Consider the following 14830-nt stretch of genomic DNA (forward strand, 5'->3'; position numbering starts at 1 on the left):
GTACCTAGTCTCAGTATCAACTGAGTATTAGCCCATACTAGAAAACACCATGCAAGTGGGCACCTCAAAAACACCGACTCATTTGGACACCCATTATTTTTGTTTTTGGGTCACAGGTTCCTGATCTTAGCCCCTCTCTTCCTTTTATTATTGTATCAAACTTTTGTGCCGTGTACTGAACCCCTTGTTGAATGCTGATGAGAAACATTCCATATTCCCAAAGACTTTATATATACAAAAAGACAAATGGCAGATGAGGTGCTGGACAGCTGCTAGCCACAAATGAAAGCGTAGATGTTAGATGGTTGCCCTGGTGGGCGGTGGTGTAAAGGGTGCGCTCAAATTCCCTTGCAGTGCTGCAGAACAGGTGGGAGAGGCAGCTGTTTTTCTAGAGAGCTTTTAGAGGGTTTTTAAACTCCCTCGCACAATGTATCTTTAAGGCCTTTCTGCTTTTATTAATGTAATTCTTAAAATTAAATCTAGCCATTTAACATTATTGTGTGTTGTTCACACCAGCTTTCAGTGCTTATAAATCCTTGATGTTCTTTATATATCTCTGGTGTAGATACCGAGTACATGAAATACTTTTTCAGAAATTACAGGGCACAAGCATTACCTCAAGAAGAAAGTGCTAGGGAAAATATCTGGCAAATGCCTTGATGAAATAGAGGTCTTGAAAGAACTAATCTGGCAGGCTGGTTTGTGGAGACTGGGGGGTTGGAATTTCTTAAGAAGTACATCAGCTGGTGTGAATCCCTCAGGCTTCCCTCCCAATCCTCTTATTGTTTCCTTGATTACTCTGGGAAAGAGAGTTTTCTTTCTGAAATTTAAAAGAAGTTTATTTAAAAGGATATTTTGGCCTGTCTCTTGCATAGCACGGTGCCGAACACAGCTAAATAAAATCTTTGGAAGAAGAGGAATAAATAGACTACACACTCATATATAGCTTGGAAGTTTGAAGAAAAGGAGTTATGAGTTGCTGTTCTCAACTGAATGGTCGTTGTAACCTGTGTTCAAATCAGTAATTCAGTTCTGAGCTTCGAGAACGCTGTGGGGGAAGCTTGGAGAAACTCGGTAAGAGTAGTGAGTAGTATGTGACTTCCCAAGTGTCAGACATGGACGAGAAACCTCACAAACACCTTTTGTAACCAAGATTTTCTTTTTAAAGATCATTTTAATCATAGCTTGTGTGGTAGAGATGAGTCATTGCTTTTCCATATACATAAGCATGTATTCATAATAATTTACAGGTGGTCCTTCCATTTGATAAACCTCAAAGGCAAGCAGATGCCATTGCACTACAGCTGAGCTTGTATCAGCAACTTTCACAAGCCAAAGTTAATTTGTAGAGAAAACAAATATTTTGTCTGAGAATACTGTATTTTCTAAATGGAAGGTGTTTTACAAAAATAAATATGAGTGTGAAAGTTGAATAGTGCTTATTTTATTCCTTAATGAGGAGTTGCAAGAAGGCTAGAAGGGAAGTCAGAGCTTCATAACTTCAGATGAGGAAGTGCCCTTCATCCTGATCTTCTTAGCCAGTGACAGTGCATGAGAGGTGCTTTGTAGAACTGTTTTGAAAGAGATTCTCCCAAGATATGAAGAGTTTCCTACAATATTTTTAGACAGGTCCATCTCCCTGGAGGAAAAAAAAAAGTATACAGGTAACTTAGCACTTGCTGTTCTGTGACTTTCAAATGATTTTATTATTTTTCGGAGGTTGTGGGAAGCTGGCAGATAAATCCTGTAAGTATTTGGAAGGACTGAGGCAGTGTTTCCAGCATGTAGCTGTAAGTTTTTTAACTGTATTTAATCTACAAAACATGGCCATAGTCCCGTTTCAGGCTGTCAGCTAATTGGGTGCATCAATACACACAATGATAAAAGAGAAACATAATTGCTTACCCCACAGCATCCGCAACACTTGCAGTCTCCACAGATTGTTCCGAAGAGCCCATTCACAACCTGAATGCCACAGAGTATTGCTTGGACCCCACTCATAATTAACAGCAAGGAAAAGAGGGTCAAGTGCCAAGGAACTATATTTTCAGGTGCTGTACACTTGTCCCAGATCGTGTGGTTACTTAGATAATCCCTGTGCGTGAAGGGAAAAACAAAGCAGTTAGGAAGGAAGCACTGCTGTCTGTGAGAAAGCTGGGCTGGTATGGCCTGTTAGCTGTGTCTGCTATACTTGGACATGACTGAAGTTCTGTTACCTTTAGTACTGTACAAAACAATTATACTATGATTAATACTTAGTACATTGCTCCTCTCCCATGCTTTATCTTTTGAAACTAATTGCTTCAGTTGATTCAGAGGCTAAAAAACAAACAATCAAAGATGAGTCTGCAAGTTTTAAACCAAATCAAATTCTTCCTCGTATTTTATGGAGAAGAAACTATGAGATAAGACCATAGCCAGATATTTACCAAACTTACTGCATTTGTCTCTACTACTGTCTTTTGTCTGAAATAGCTTCCTACTGATTAATGTCATTTTAGTTATGCTGTTGAGTGGAGCAGTGCTGACATCCAGTGGCACATTAAATATGTCCAGAAAGCATACCCTTCCTGGAGGGCTTCCTGGGGAATACGGAGTCTCCTACCGTTCCTCTGTGGTGGAAGCCAAGGGCTTTTATTTTTATAGTTATATGTGTTAAAGCTGTGGTCTTTGCTGGGGCATGTAATTCAGTGCATCAAAATGTGGTTGTGAACAAGGAAGCAACAACTTAAATGTTTGTCTTCAATCTACTGTATTACAATGTAAGTAAAATAACACAGGACATAGCAAAACAGAGTGATTAAAAACAACATGAACATTTCAAAGTCTTGAAATGCTACAAAACCAGTCATGTCTGGGCCAACGAACAGAAGAGAATAACCTTTGCTCTTCTTGGTGCTTCAGCTAAAGAGGAGCAAACTGATATCAAAGTATTCTTCCTAATTTTTATCTTCATATTTTAATTTAGATGCTCAACTACTGAGTATATTTCCTCTGAATTTTCTCAATGTTGCTTTGTTTTCTGTGTTTTCAAGTGATTCCTTGACTGTAGCTTAAAATTATGGTTGAAATAAAGCATACGATATTAGAGCTTTTAGCAACTAGATCACTAGGGATGGCTGTTTTTTACATCACCTCTCTGGACACAGTAGTATGTATGTATGAGAGCAAGCCTGTTTTAGTGGCAGAATAAAGTGACATAAATACTAATTCTGTGAAGGCCGTCAGATCTCAATACAGGATGTCACAGCTAGCCATTTATCTCAAATGTAGCCCTGTATAATGCTTACAATCCTAAGAATAAACTGTAACTGTGCATTTCTTTTTATTGGCTCCTTTGAAAACTAGTAATTTCAATTGGATGTGCTATTATATCTTATTTAGTATTGCTGTGCATTGCTGGTTCTGCTAAGAGCAGCTGTGTTTGGGTGACAAGTACTAAAAAATTCCCATTTTTACACAACAGATTTGAAAGATTGATCATCACAAACTTAAAGTGTCTTTTTTTTTTTTTTTTTTTTTTCCCCCCCACTAATTGTCTTGCCTTACCCGTTCTGGAAAGGATAGTCCCACTGTTGCCCAATGTCACATTTAGGGCCTTTGTTTATGGCTACTGCTGACACTGCAAAGGAGTATCCAGCTCCTATAACTCCAATTGCAGCAAATATTATGGACGAAAACATCTGAGAGAGAGAAAAATAAAGTTATTGCTGTTCTCATTCAGTTGGTGAAATGTGCACTGTTAATGTGAATGCATATGCTGTAAACTCAGCTCAGTCAACTCCTGAACATTTAAAGATCCTTTATTTTGTAACAACAGCTTAATAACAGCGCAGACATGCATTATATATTTGGAGGCTTTGAGGCTACTAGAGGTACTTGGTGCTGACACAGTAGATGGCGCTCTAGTCAACAAACCTCTTGTGTCGTTCCGAGTACCCTGTCTCACTGAAATTTCTGTCTTTCACAAAGAGATTCTAAGGAAGACTGAAGTCCTGGAGCACTTGTGGCATTAAAAAATAAATCAACACTGCCCTGACCAGTTACTTTTGTCATCTTGGTCATATTTGGACCAATCAAATTTATTGTGCCTTCCTGAGTCCCTGCTTCAAGTGTCGTTCTAGTGTATCCTTCTTCTCACCTGTGCTCGTCCTCATCAGCTCTCATATTGCAATTGGAATTATTAGAAGGGTGTCTTTGTTTTCCTGGATTTACATTAAGAGTTTTTTGCATATGTAAATAGGTAATAAATCATGCAAAAACTATTGCCCCACTTTTGAAGCACTTGGTTTAGCCATGCTAGTTAATAGGTGGGTTAATGTTTTTCATTAGATCAAAGTGATATAGGTGGATTATAAAACCATGCCCACTGTCAGGTCTTTGTGCACTTTTATGTAGACCTCATGGTCAGGACTAGTCATTGCCTGGGTGTTGAAATGTGATTTTTTTTTTTTTTTTATATATATAATTTTAGTCACAGGGTTAGCTTCAAGTTTATGCTAATGTAGTGGACATCATAGTAATGGTGTTCCTGTTGCCATACAGGAACAAATCCAGTTGTTGCTCATGCTGGGATAAGGCTGCGTCATTAGAGAGGGATGTTGTCCACCACGTGCTCCAGAAGCAGGATAGGTCCACCAGGCCCCTGTCAATGTGGAGGGGTGGCGGTGCTGGCGTTCCCTGGCACCCAGTGACTGTGGAGTGAGTGTGGGTCGTCAGCAAAGCACCGCACGGAGAGCGCAGCGTGCGCGGGGAGCAGCGCCGTGCTCGCATGGGCTGGAGCGTCTGTCCTGCTGCTGGTGCTGCCTGCCGGGACGAGCGGCGCGGGAAGCACCCGTGTCACCCGTGCACAGCAACGTGCAGGGCTGGGAGGGGAAGCCTGGCAGCAAAACATTAAGGGGTTGGTAGATGCTGGTGTCTGTGGTCTTCAAAGCCAGACTGATCTAATATAAGGTTACTCATAACAGAAATTTGATAATAAAATGTAAAGAGGAATATGTGGCTTCTAAATTTCAGACTGTATTTGGCTGTCAGTCCAAAACCTTCAAAATGCTAAGGGCGTTGCCTCCATGTCCTTGCTGAGTGTGTTATAAGAGATATTTAGAAGCAGGATCTTTCCCTCCCCATGAAATGGTATGGAACAGGAGAGGGATTTTTTCATATAGAAAATTCTTGGAAAGATGTTACAAACAGTACAATGTGAAAGAAAAACAGCAGCTATCAGGTGCTAGTTTAAAGCAGTTGTAGTTACTAGGTAAAATATTCAGTTGTCCATCTTTTTTCTGGCTTGTCCCCCTCCCTCCAACTGCGTATATAGTCATTTGTTTCTCCTTATCTGCCTTTAAATATATTTGTTAATTTAATGCCTGCTTCTCCCTTGAAAGCCCTCCCCCCCACCCACCCTCCCTCCACAAACAGCCGAAAAAAGGGAACGCTGCCCCTGCGCTTCTGGGACTGCGGGAAGATAGCGTCGTAGAGCGTGGGACTTGGGCAAAGCCTCTTGGAGAGACGGATAATCTCACAGTCATGATTATTTTTCCATTGATTTTGTTTTGTTTTTAATTGAAAAATTGTTCCTTTGTGAAAGATAGACTTATGCCAAGAAAAATACGTCTCAGCTAAAGTAAAGACTTTCTTAATAGAGATGTATTTATTATTTGCCTCACTTCTAAACAAAATGTTTAGAACAAACAAACAAAAATGTTTGAAAGGTTTACTGATGGCTGAAGATACCCATTTGAAACCTTCCACTTGTGTGAAAGGAGGCTATAGCTTCAGCGAACGTGGTCAGACCTCATAGGTGACTGCCTTAAGCAGGACGTTGGACTAAGTGATCTCCTGAAATCCCTTCAAAACTGAATTTTTTCATGAACCTAATAAAATACTCGCAGCTCATTGCGTGAATGTGCAATGAACTGGTAGTGTAATAGAGCTTGTGCAACTGTCAAATTAATACTAAAACTGCTGACAAAAAATGATTAGAGAGAGAGAACCGTTACACTGGGCAAAACAAAGCAGAGGTTTTGCTTTGGTTTCATCTATTGTAAATACATTTTCCTAGCAAAATGCAAAACTGCGGTACAGTTATGGTACGAAGTCAGAGGTACAGTGCAGTTTAGACCCTCTGCTATTCCTGCTTCCCAGGATTCAAGCAAATCTGTAGGGCTTTATGCCTCACACTCCGGACAATGTATGTCCAGTCTCTCGATGATTGTGGGCACAAGATTTCTATGCCCTTATTGGTAACAATTTAGCTATTAACTTTTTTTTTTCCTAAATTCCTTTCACTTACCGCAAACCTCTTTCCACAGCTCTCATTACCACAGCATCCACAGCAATCGTTATTCTTGAGGCCCAAAAATACCAAAGCAGGAAAGATCATCTACCAACAACAAAAATAAAGCTTGAATTGGGATGATTTCAAGTTACATTTGCTTTTAAATACAGTTGTTCCATGCCTTTTTTTTTTTCTTATCACTAAATTAAATTTCTTAGAGCAAATCTCTTCAATTCTTATATCTGTTTTTTTCATAGTTAACTATTGTTAGATACTTTTTAAAACAGTGGCTATAACCTATTTGCAGTGTTGGCACTTATATTTGAGGTGAAAACAAAGCAATAATGCAAAGTCTGGATTTGGATGGGGGAGGAAGTGAGAATAACTGAATTTGTATACTCACCAATATACCAGATCCCGCGATTCCTCCAAAGTACCAGACCTCATCTGTGATGTGGTCATTGTTGTCAACCACTTTTCCTCCAGGGAAAAACAGCAAAATGTTAGCGAGGGTACATAACACAGCCAAGGGGATGAGGGTGACTCCTAAGCACTTCGCACATTCTCCAGTGCACATGGTTTTTAAAATAAATTGCAAACACAATTGAAAACAAAGGAAAAAAGTCTCTCTGGGTTCTCAGCTGTTTTTTAAAAAGGAGTTTCGCAGCTTATTTTACAAAATCCGACTTCTTCTGTGCCTTTAGAGCCTGTGAACTGCAGCACCGTCTCCGCAGAGAGCGTTCTATCGGTAATGTGGTGTCCTGGCTATTTATAAGCTCTCACTGCCATGATGTCAGTTTTTCTGAACCTCCATAAATGAAATTGCGTTCCGTTCATTTTACATTGACAGGCAATAACCTCTGTTAATATTCTACTAATGCGGATGAGGCACTTGGTATCTGAGTTCAGGTGCTGGGTAAATATCCTTCTTAGTTTTGGATCATCATTTTTGTAATACACTGTTGGTCTTCACACTGCAAAATATTTTGCAGAGACTGAAACAAAAATATGTAATAAATTGGCGTATGTAAATGACAGCCATATGCAGTGGACAAGTTCTAGTGAATTTTATTTGGGAAGGCTAAGCTAATAACTCAATTTACTGATTTCCAATACATACAGTTTATTAAGGAATACATCAATACATTATTGTTATCGCATTCATGATTATGGAGGCATCTGGTAGGCATACATTTGCATCTGGTATGTCTGAAGAAAGTACAGAAAAGTTTCAGTGGACACTCTCCTTATGTTGTGTCATTTTGTGTTCCCAGAGGATGATGTGTTCCCATAAAGCCCTGTGTTTCATCTGCACTCAAGCAAAATATGCACTTAAAATTATGCTACGTGTGGCAAGCAGAGCTCGGGGGGTGAGTGCAATGGGGATAAGGAGGAGCAGTCACTGTGGAGCGGGGAGGGTGGGACTGCTTCAGTGCTGGTTTATGCAGCCTAAAGTGACACTGACATGTGAGTTAGCCTTGCACCAGGTTAGAAAAAATGAATAGAGGCTTCTAAGTTGCATAAAGTTAACTATAGTGGGTATTCCAGAGAGGTTATAGAGTCTCATTCTTTGGAGCTCTTCCAAACCCGCCTGGATGCGACCCTGTGCTCTGTGTTCTAGGTGTCCCTGCTTGAGCAGGGCGGTTGGACTGGATGATCTCTAGAGGTTCCTTCCAACCTCAACCGTTCTGTGATGCTGTGTGAAACGAAGCCTCATCGTATTAACATGCAACATGAGCTCAGGATGCCCATTCATAACAAGGTAGGTCAGAGCCATGGTGCTTATGCACCTCATATAACCGTAATTATAACTTTGCAGGTGCTAACCCCATACCTATTTTGGAAGCATTTTGAGGTAGAGAGACATAAGATGGCATAAAAAGGGTGCAGAACATATTGCAGTAAAGCCAGTCTGCAGATAATGTAGCCCAGGTTTTACATGAGACCCAATCTAAATAGCATGAAGACTTCCTGTGTGGATGTGCTGAGCTGGCGATGGTCAACACTGCATCTGTCTCCTTAGCCTAGTCTTTGGGTCAAGTTGCAGACTGCATCTAAACAACACAAGTGAGTTGAAAAGCTCTTCTTCTTGTTCCAGCATTTTTAATGTCAGCTCTCATACCTCCTGTTACATTCCTGTAAATGTGTGTGTGAAAGCAGGAACGTATCTGGGGGGGAAAATAAAAAGGTTGGTGATTAGTAAATCTTTCTCATAAGAAAAAAAAAACAGCTACAAAATGGATTTGAGACAGCGTGTACATGAAACGAGTAGCTATGACTGCTAATTCGAACAAGCATCTCTGCTAAAGCAGCACCTGCAGCCTTCTAGCAGATGCTAGATACCTTCTCTTTCATATGTAGACTTGGCAAATTGTAAAACTTGTGCTATGGTAACTTGCATGCCAGTTTTCACCCATGGTGAACAGTGATAGGTGCTGTTCTACTGTGGTTCTTGTGCGGACCATGAGAATTCCAAGGGTTTTGAGATGGCCACTGGTTTCCACTTTTTTCAGAGGATAAAGTGCAGGAGTTTTTATATTCAAACTGGAAACATGCATTTTTCTTCAAGATGTTTGTGGCTTGTTCTTGATCTAAATAGTGAATCACTGCTGAATTTTCAAACACAGGTAGACAAAGAATATATAAACCTTAGCATTCTGTTAGGTACAGAATCTAGAACTGTCCAAAGCTGTATTAAAGCTTGTATTAAATACCAGTGTTGAATAAACAAGTTTAAGCAGCCACAGTCCTCATAGAAATGGTGCATCTGGGAAAAAAAAAATCAACTTACTACTTGAGTAGACCACTTGCTTCATCCGAATCATCATGAGCCTCACAGACAACTCTGCTGGTGCGGTGAAGAAGGCAGAGCAAGGACAGGGGCGTGTTGAGTCACCTCTGACACTGGAGAATGTGTCTAGAACCAGAGCTGGTTCTGTCAGGCTTTTTTTTTTTTTTTTTTTTTTTCTCTCTCTAGGCTGCATTTCCCCTTTTCCTCTTCCTTCTTGGTCTGCCTGCTTCGTACTCCGACATTGCGCTCTGCAGTGAAGGACCTGACTCAGAAATACATCAGCATGGGTTTCTTTCCTGGCCTCTGTGGTAGCTAACTGTCCTCTGGACTATGGGATCAGTTCCAACCGTAATGCATCTGTGATTCTGTGAGGACAATACAGGGCTTTGGGGAACCGTAGAGAAAGAGGTGAACATTTTCTCATTCATTTAGCTTTGGATGTTAGGGCAACTGCATGAGTAACATGTAACTTGGTGGGAACATGCAGAACTTTTCAGGTGAATTCTGTGAAAGGTTGTGTGTGGAACAGTGTTAACATCTGTATAAAATCTGTCATTTGGAGCAGTTCTCATTCAGCATTCTGCCTTTAACAAGGACCTGAATCAGAGGTCTTAGAAAAGGCAAGCTTATGTTGCTTACATATTAGAATGTTATGCTGCTTACATATTAGAACCTTAAAGATAGGGTTTTTTTTATATTAGCTAGCTGATAAGTTAATTGTAGTATAATTACGTATTCACAGTCCAAACTCCTTTTACACGTCATTAGATGGGTCTGTAATTGACATATTAGGTAAAACAGCTGATAAAGAGACTAGTCTGATAAAAACACACATCCATAAATCTGAAGAAGTTCTTTGATTAAAGTACATTTGGAAAGAAGAGAGAAAGAAGATATCCTAGAGTAGCAGGATAATATTTTTGGTGTTATGCTTGTAGGAAAAAAAGGATAGAGCAGGTTAGTGTGTTTAACAGTGGCTTGGGGACTTCATACAGCACAGTATAGTACAGCTATAGCGGAGACAGACAACTCTAGCAAGCAACTAATAGTAAAGATACCAAGAAATGTTGCACTGTAATAAATAAAAAATTGTGCAAAAAATATCCTAATGAAACCCAACTTTCATCCCACCCATTATGCCATGATAGCCTCTGCTGTTTTCACTTTGGTATTACTGCTTTGTAAGGAAGCTCTGTCACGTTAAGTGATATATAGCTGTGTGGTGAGGCATGCGAAAGCAGACAGGAAAAATGTCCAAGAGAAAACCAGGTTTTATGGACTTCCCTTTGACAGAGAAGCCTTTTCCCAGGGCTTTCCCCTTGCCCTCCTATCACACCCCCAGCTGCGGGACATCCCGCTCTTCTCTGAGGACAGACTAATACAAAACTCCCCCAGTATCTCCTGAGACCTTTGTTCTGTTTGTGACATTTCTGTTGAGATAAGAGCTTGTGACAAATGTAGCTTGGCACAGGTGGGGTTTTATATTGCACGTTAGTATCATTGTGAATATAGCAAAGGAGAGCACATTAATGAAGAATAGTTATTAAAAGAAGTGCAAAGGGAGGCACACTAGAACTGAAAGAAGCCTGACTTTATTTCCTGTGCTGCCAGCTTTAGGTGATATCAGAAGTCTTGATTTAGCTATAAATGATGAAAAATGACACGGAGCTTTATGTACAAATTGGATTTAACAGTTTTGCTGTGAATCTGCTTTTTACTTCTTTGCAATCCTACCGTTCTTTAATCACGTTGTGTTACTTTCCATCTCCTGCATTGCCCATTCATCAGCTTCTCTCACAAATGCCTTGAGGTTTTCTTTTCTATAGGGAACATCTGTTAAGATTTTAATAAACCAAATCCTTCATTCTACTCAAAACTTTTAACAACAGGGCCGTTAGGTAACTGTTCTGTTACAGCCTGTACTAACCAGGCATGAGGCCGCTAAGAAATCTCTGACACTTCTCTGCCTCTTTTTTGTTACTGTTACATTTGTTTAGTCTTGTAAGGTTTATTTTTGAAGTTCCTTTTGCAGAAAATATGTTTTGTTACATATTGTTCAAAATCCTCTTCTTATAAACCACAATACCTGGAAGAGAAAGGAATGTCACATCTACTGTGGGCCAAATAAGTAGCACTGAAATGCAATTAATAATCAGTATTGATGTCTAAAATGCCACTTCAGGTAACTTCCAAAATGTGAGGGGAAGAAAAAAGGAACTGCTTAATTTAGAGTTGTCTGTTAATTACTTATGTGTGTGTGTATGTACTTTCTAGTTTTGCTCTGAATCTCTGTCAAAACCCAATGATAAAATCAGAATTACTTCCACAGCGATGACTGTCTGTAGTCACAAATTCCCCTTGTCATTTTGAGTGCACAACTGTCTGTCTCGCATCTGCATTCATTTTGAGTGTAATTTAGTTTTTCCTCTTCCTCTCGACATTATAGAAATAGATACTCAAGCAAGAAGTGGCCTGTGAGAACCATGTCGTTTTCTTTAAGCTTGAGAAATAGATAAATTTGCCTTGTGTTTCTAGTTTTATTCTTTTACTGAACGAACCGGTTTTCCTGCCTTGCAGGGGAAGCTTAATTGGATGCTATCACTGCTGTTGATTTTGTGTGAACTTCCTCTCCTTGGCATGAACACACCTGTTGCTCAATTACCCTGTGTCGTCAGAACCTTGTAGTGTTCCCCACGGCACAGTGCGGTTCTGAAGAGTGCAACAGCATGCAGTGTGTCCCCATATGTGTTCTGCCCTTAAGCACAGTGATTTTCATGCTTTGTTCTGCTAATAGGTTCTTTTTCTGGCACTTAGAAGTGACATTTTTACGTATTCTGTAAAGCCTTGAAAACTTGAGAATTTGAAATTACTGTTGTTTGAGTGAAATCTTGTTTACACGTTGAAGTACCTAGCACAAATTACCACTAGGTTCAGTAGAAGCAGATTTTAATGCTTGTGTTGTTGTTTCTAACATTTTTTTCCGTTCATCTTTGCTTCTCTCTACATATTAAAATATGAGAATCTTAATATCTTACACAAGAATAAACATTTTTAAGCCAAGAAGTTTTCACAACTTCTACCTCTGATCCTTCTTTCCAGAGAATCATCATAGAATCACAGAATGCTTAAGGTTGGAAGGGACCTCTAGAGATCATCTACTCCAACCCCTGCACACGCAGGGTCACCTAGAGCACGTGGCACAGGACTGCGTCCAAGCGGGTTTGAAGATCTCCAGAGAAGGAGACTCCACAACCTCTCTGGGCAGCCTGTTCCAGTGCTCTGGCACCCTCACTGTTAAGAAATTTTTCCTTAAGTTCCTGTGGAACTTTTGGTGTTTCAGTTTCTGGCCGTTTCCTCTAGTTCTGTCGGTGGCCAGCAGTGAAAAGAGGCCGCCCCATCCTCCTCACTGCCTCCCTTGAGGTATTTGTATACATTGATCAGGTCCCCTCTCCCCTTCTCTTCTCCAGCTGAACAGGCCCAGCTCCCTCAGCCTCTCCTCCTAGGGCAGATGTTCCAGGCCCCTGATCATCCTGTGCTGGACTCTCTCCAGTAGATCTACATCCTTCTTGTACTGGAATTATCTGGAAACATTCAACCCCTTTTTATCTGCTCATGTCCTGGCTGGACAGGTATCTCCCGGCCCCTTTCCAGGGGACTTTCAGTTGCTCAGGTTTTGATAGACATCTCTGTTGCAGACACTTTAAAGAACAGTGGGAATGCAGTAGATGCTGCTGTGGCTGTAACTGCTGCCCTCAAGGTCATGGAGACAGTCAGCACCAGCGTAGGTGGAGATTGCTTCTGTCTTTGCTGTGATGCAAATATGAAGTGCGTGCATGGTCTGAATGGAAGGCAAGTGCCAAAGGTAAAGCCTGAGTGCACTCCTCTCTCGAGTGAAACACCAGTGCGTTTGAGAGGAAAGTGCTCCTGTGAATTCCTTGCCTCAGCATATCTGGGAGCAATTTACAGCCTAAGTGTCTCCAAGTGTAAAGCAGTAAATAATGCTGCAAGTTTCAGTTGAGTTGTTTTGCTTTTACTCTGGCCCAGAATACCTGTCTTTCAGATCTCTCTTTTCCTAGACTTGGTGCAGGGTGGAGGGAGAGGAGGTAACCACTGCTCTTGGTGTGTGGCTGACAAAACACCATTCCCAGCAGGCTGGCCCTTCAGCTCCCGCCGGGCTTCTCTGCTGGCGAGGAGATGTGTGGCTGCCTCAGCCTTGAGGTGAGGATGTCCCAGTTACGTCCCTGCCTCCTGCCTTGGGGTCCTGCCTTTGTGCGGTGCTGCTGGTTGCTCATGGGCGCTGCTGAAAGGGTCTGGCTGTGGCTCTGGGGCTCTATGTAGAGCTCTGGGGCTTCCCCCAGGCCCTCTTTCTGCCCTGCAGACATGCTTGCTCTAAAATCCCTAACGTGGAAATGGTTCTTGTGTGTCAGAGAAAAGTAATGAACCTGGGTTTGCAGGAAAAGATTCCTATGATGAAAAAGAAGTACATGTTGAGCTGTCACATTATTGATACCCAGAAGACCTGGATGAAATAGATGGGTTTGGTTATACTTCCAGATCAGCTCTCTGAAAAGAGGGCAGTTCTCTTTATGGATCACAAGCAGTAGATTACAGAGAGAGGCAGATTGAAGAAAGACAGAATTACTTTCTTTGGAGCTAGAGATAGGTTATTCCTATTTACTTTGTGGATCAAATTCCAGAGACTAGTACGTTTTTCAGTTTGTTCGAATTTAAGAATTGTTGTGGATCTGATCTTGCAAGCTGTATGTACTTTGAGGAGACTCTGTACAGCTTTTTTTTGACAGCCAGAATATTACCCTTCGCTGTCTGGATTTTATTCAATTTGCTGTGAGGCTTTGGACGCTTATTGCCTTGTATTATACTCATAACAACGAACATGTTTTGAGCTGGCTAGTTCATCTCCCATGCTGTTTTCACCAGTGACATATTTGTTAAGAAAGGGGTTAGAGTCCATATTTACACCTCATTTCCTCTTTATTTGTTTGTTTAACTTCTTTCTATCTAAATTCTGTTCAAATTAGAGATTTTCATGACAAGAGAGTATTTTCTTCTACCTTGAACTCACATGAAGAAGTTAAAATGGAGAAGCTAAAGAGGAAGCAGCCGATTGGTTTTTTTAGTTTGATAGGACCTTGAGGATCTGAAAAGAATATTTGTCCAGGTGATCCCATTTTGTTAGTGGGGGATGAGAAAGAATAGAAACAGTAAATATTCCAGCAGCAACATGAAGGATCTGGATTTCACATATATGATATAAATGAAGCCATTGGAAGCACAGTTGTGCAGCCCTTAGACTAGTACTTAGGCTCTTTTGCCATATGAGCAGCAGGCTGTTTTTTCTGCCACGTTATGGGTGTGCTTCTGTCTGCTTTGCAGAGGTGGGTCTCCAAGGGCGCTGACCTTTGAGCTCGTGAAAGAACAAGGGTTTGATGAAGCAAGTCCTCTCCCTCCGCGTCATGCCCATACTATGACAGGGCCTGCTGCAGCAGCTGCCTGGTGTGATGCTGTTTCTCTGCTTGGAAGTAAGAAGGTGAAGCTAAATGAAGGTGTCCAGTGCACCGTACAGTGCAAGTTCTTATAGGTTCCAAATATAAACCGTTATGCAAGTAGGATTGTGATCTTTTTTAATAAAGCTAGGGTTTTACTAAAATGTAAGAAAATACTAAGATATTTGTTGTAATGTACTTTTAACCTACAGAAGGACAATATTAATGGCAGAGGAACTTGAGTACAGATATTATTCA

General features: G+C 40.8%; 1 protein-coding gene across 1 annotated transcript; it reads right to left on the reverse strand.

Annotated features, from left to right (window-relative positions):
* Positions 1-1610: 1610 nt before the first annotated feature.
* Positions 1611-6894, reverse strand: TM4SF4 (transmembrane 4 L six family member 4). The gene is made up of 5 exons (XM_010216888.2): positions 6681-6894; positions 6293-6382; positions 3550-3683; positions 1906-2095; positions 1611-1639 (listed from the first exon to the last, which is right to left on the reverse strand). The coding sequence occupies exons 1-5, from the start codon at positions 6852-6854 to the stop codon at positions 1622-1624; spliced, it is 606 nt and encodes a 201-aa protein (XP_010215190.1). The 5' UTR covers positions 6855-6894; the 3' UTR covers positions 1611-1621.
* Between the last annotated feature and the right edge of the window lie 7936 nt (positions 6895-14830).

The sequence above is a fragment of the Tinamus guttatus genome, unplaced genomic scaffold (assembly GCF_059628265.1).
Source record: "Tinamus guttatus ecotype Peru unplaced genomic scaffold, ASM5962826v1 Tinamus_guttatus_pri_ptg000376l, whole genome shotgun sequence".
Lineage (NCBI taxonomy): Eukaryota > Metazoa > Chordata > Aves > Tinamiformes > Tinamidae > Tinamus > Tinamus guttatus.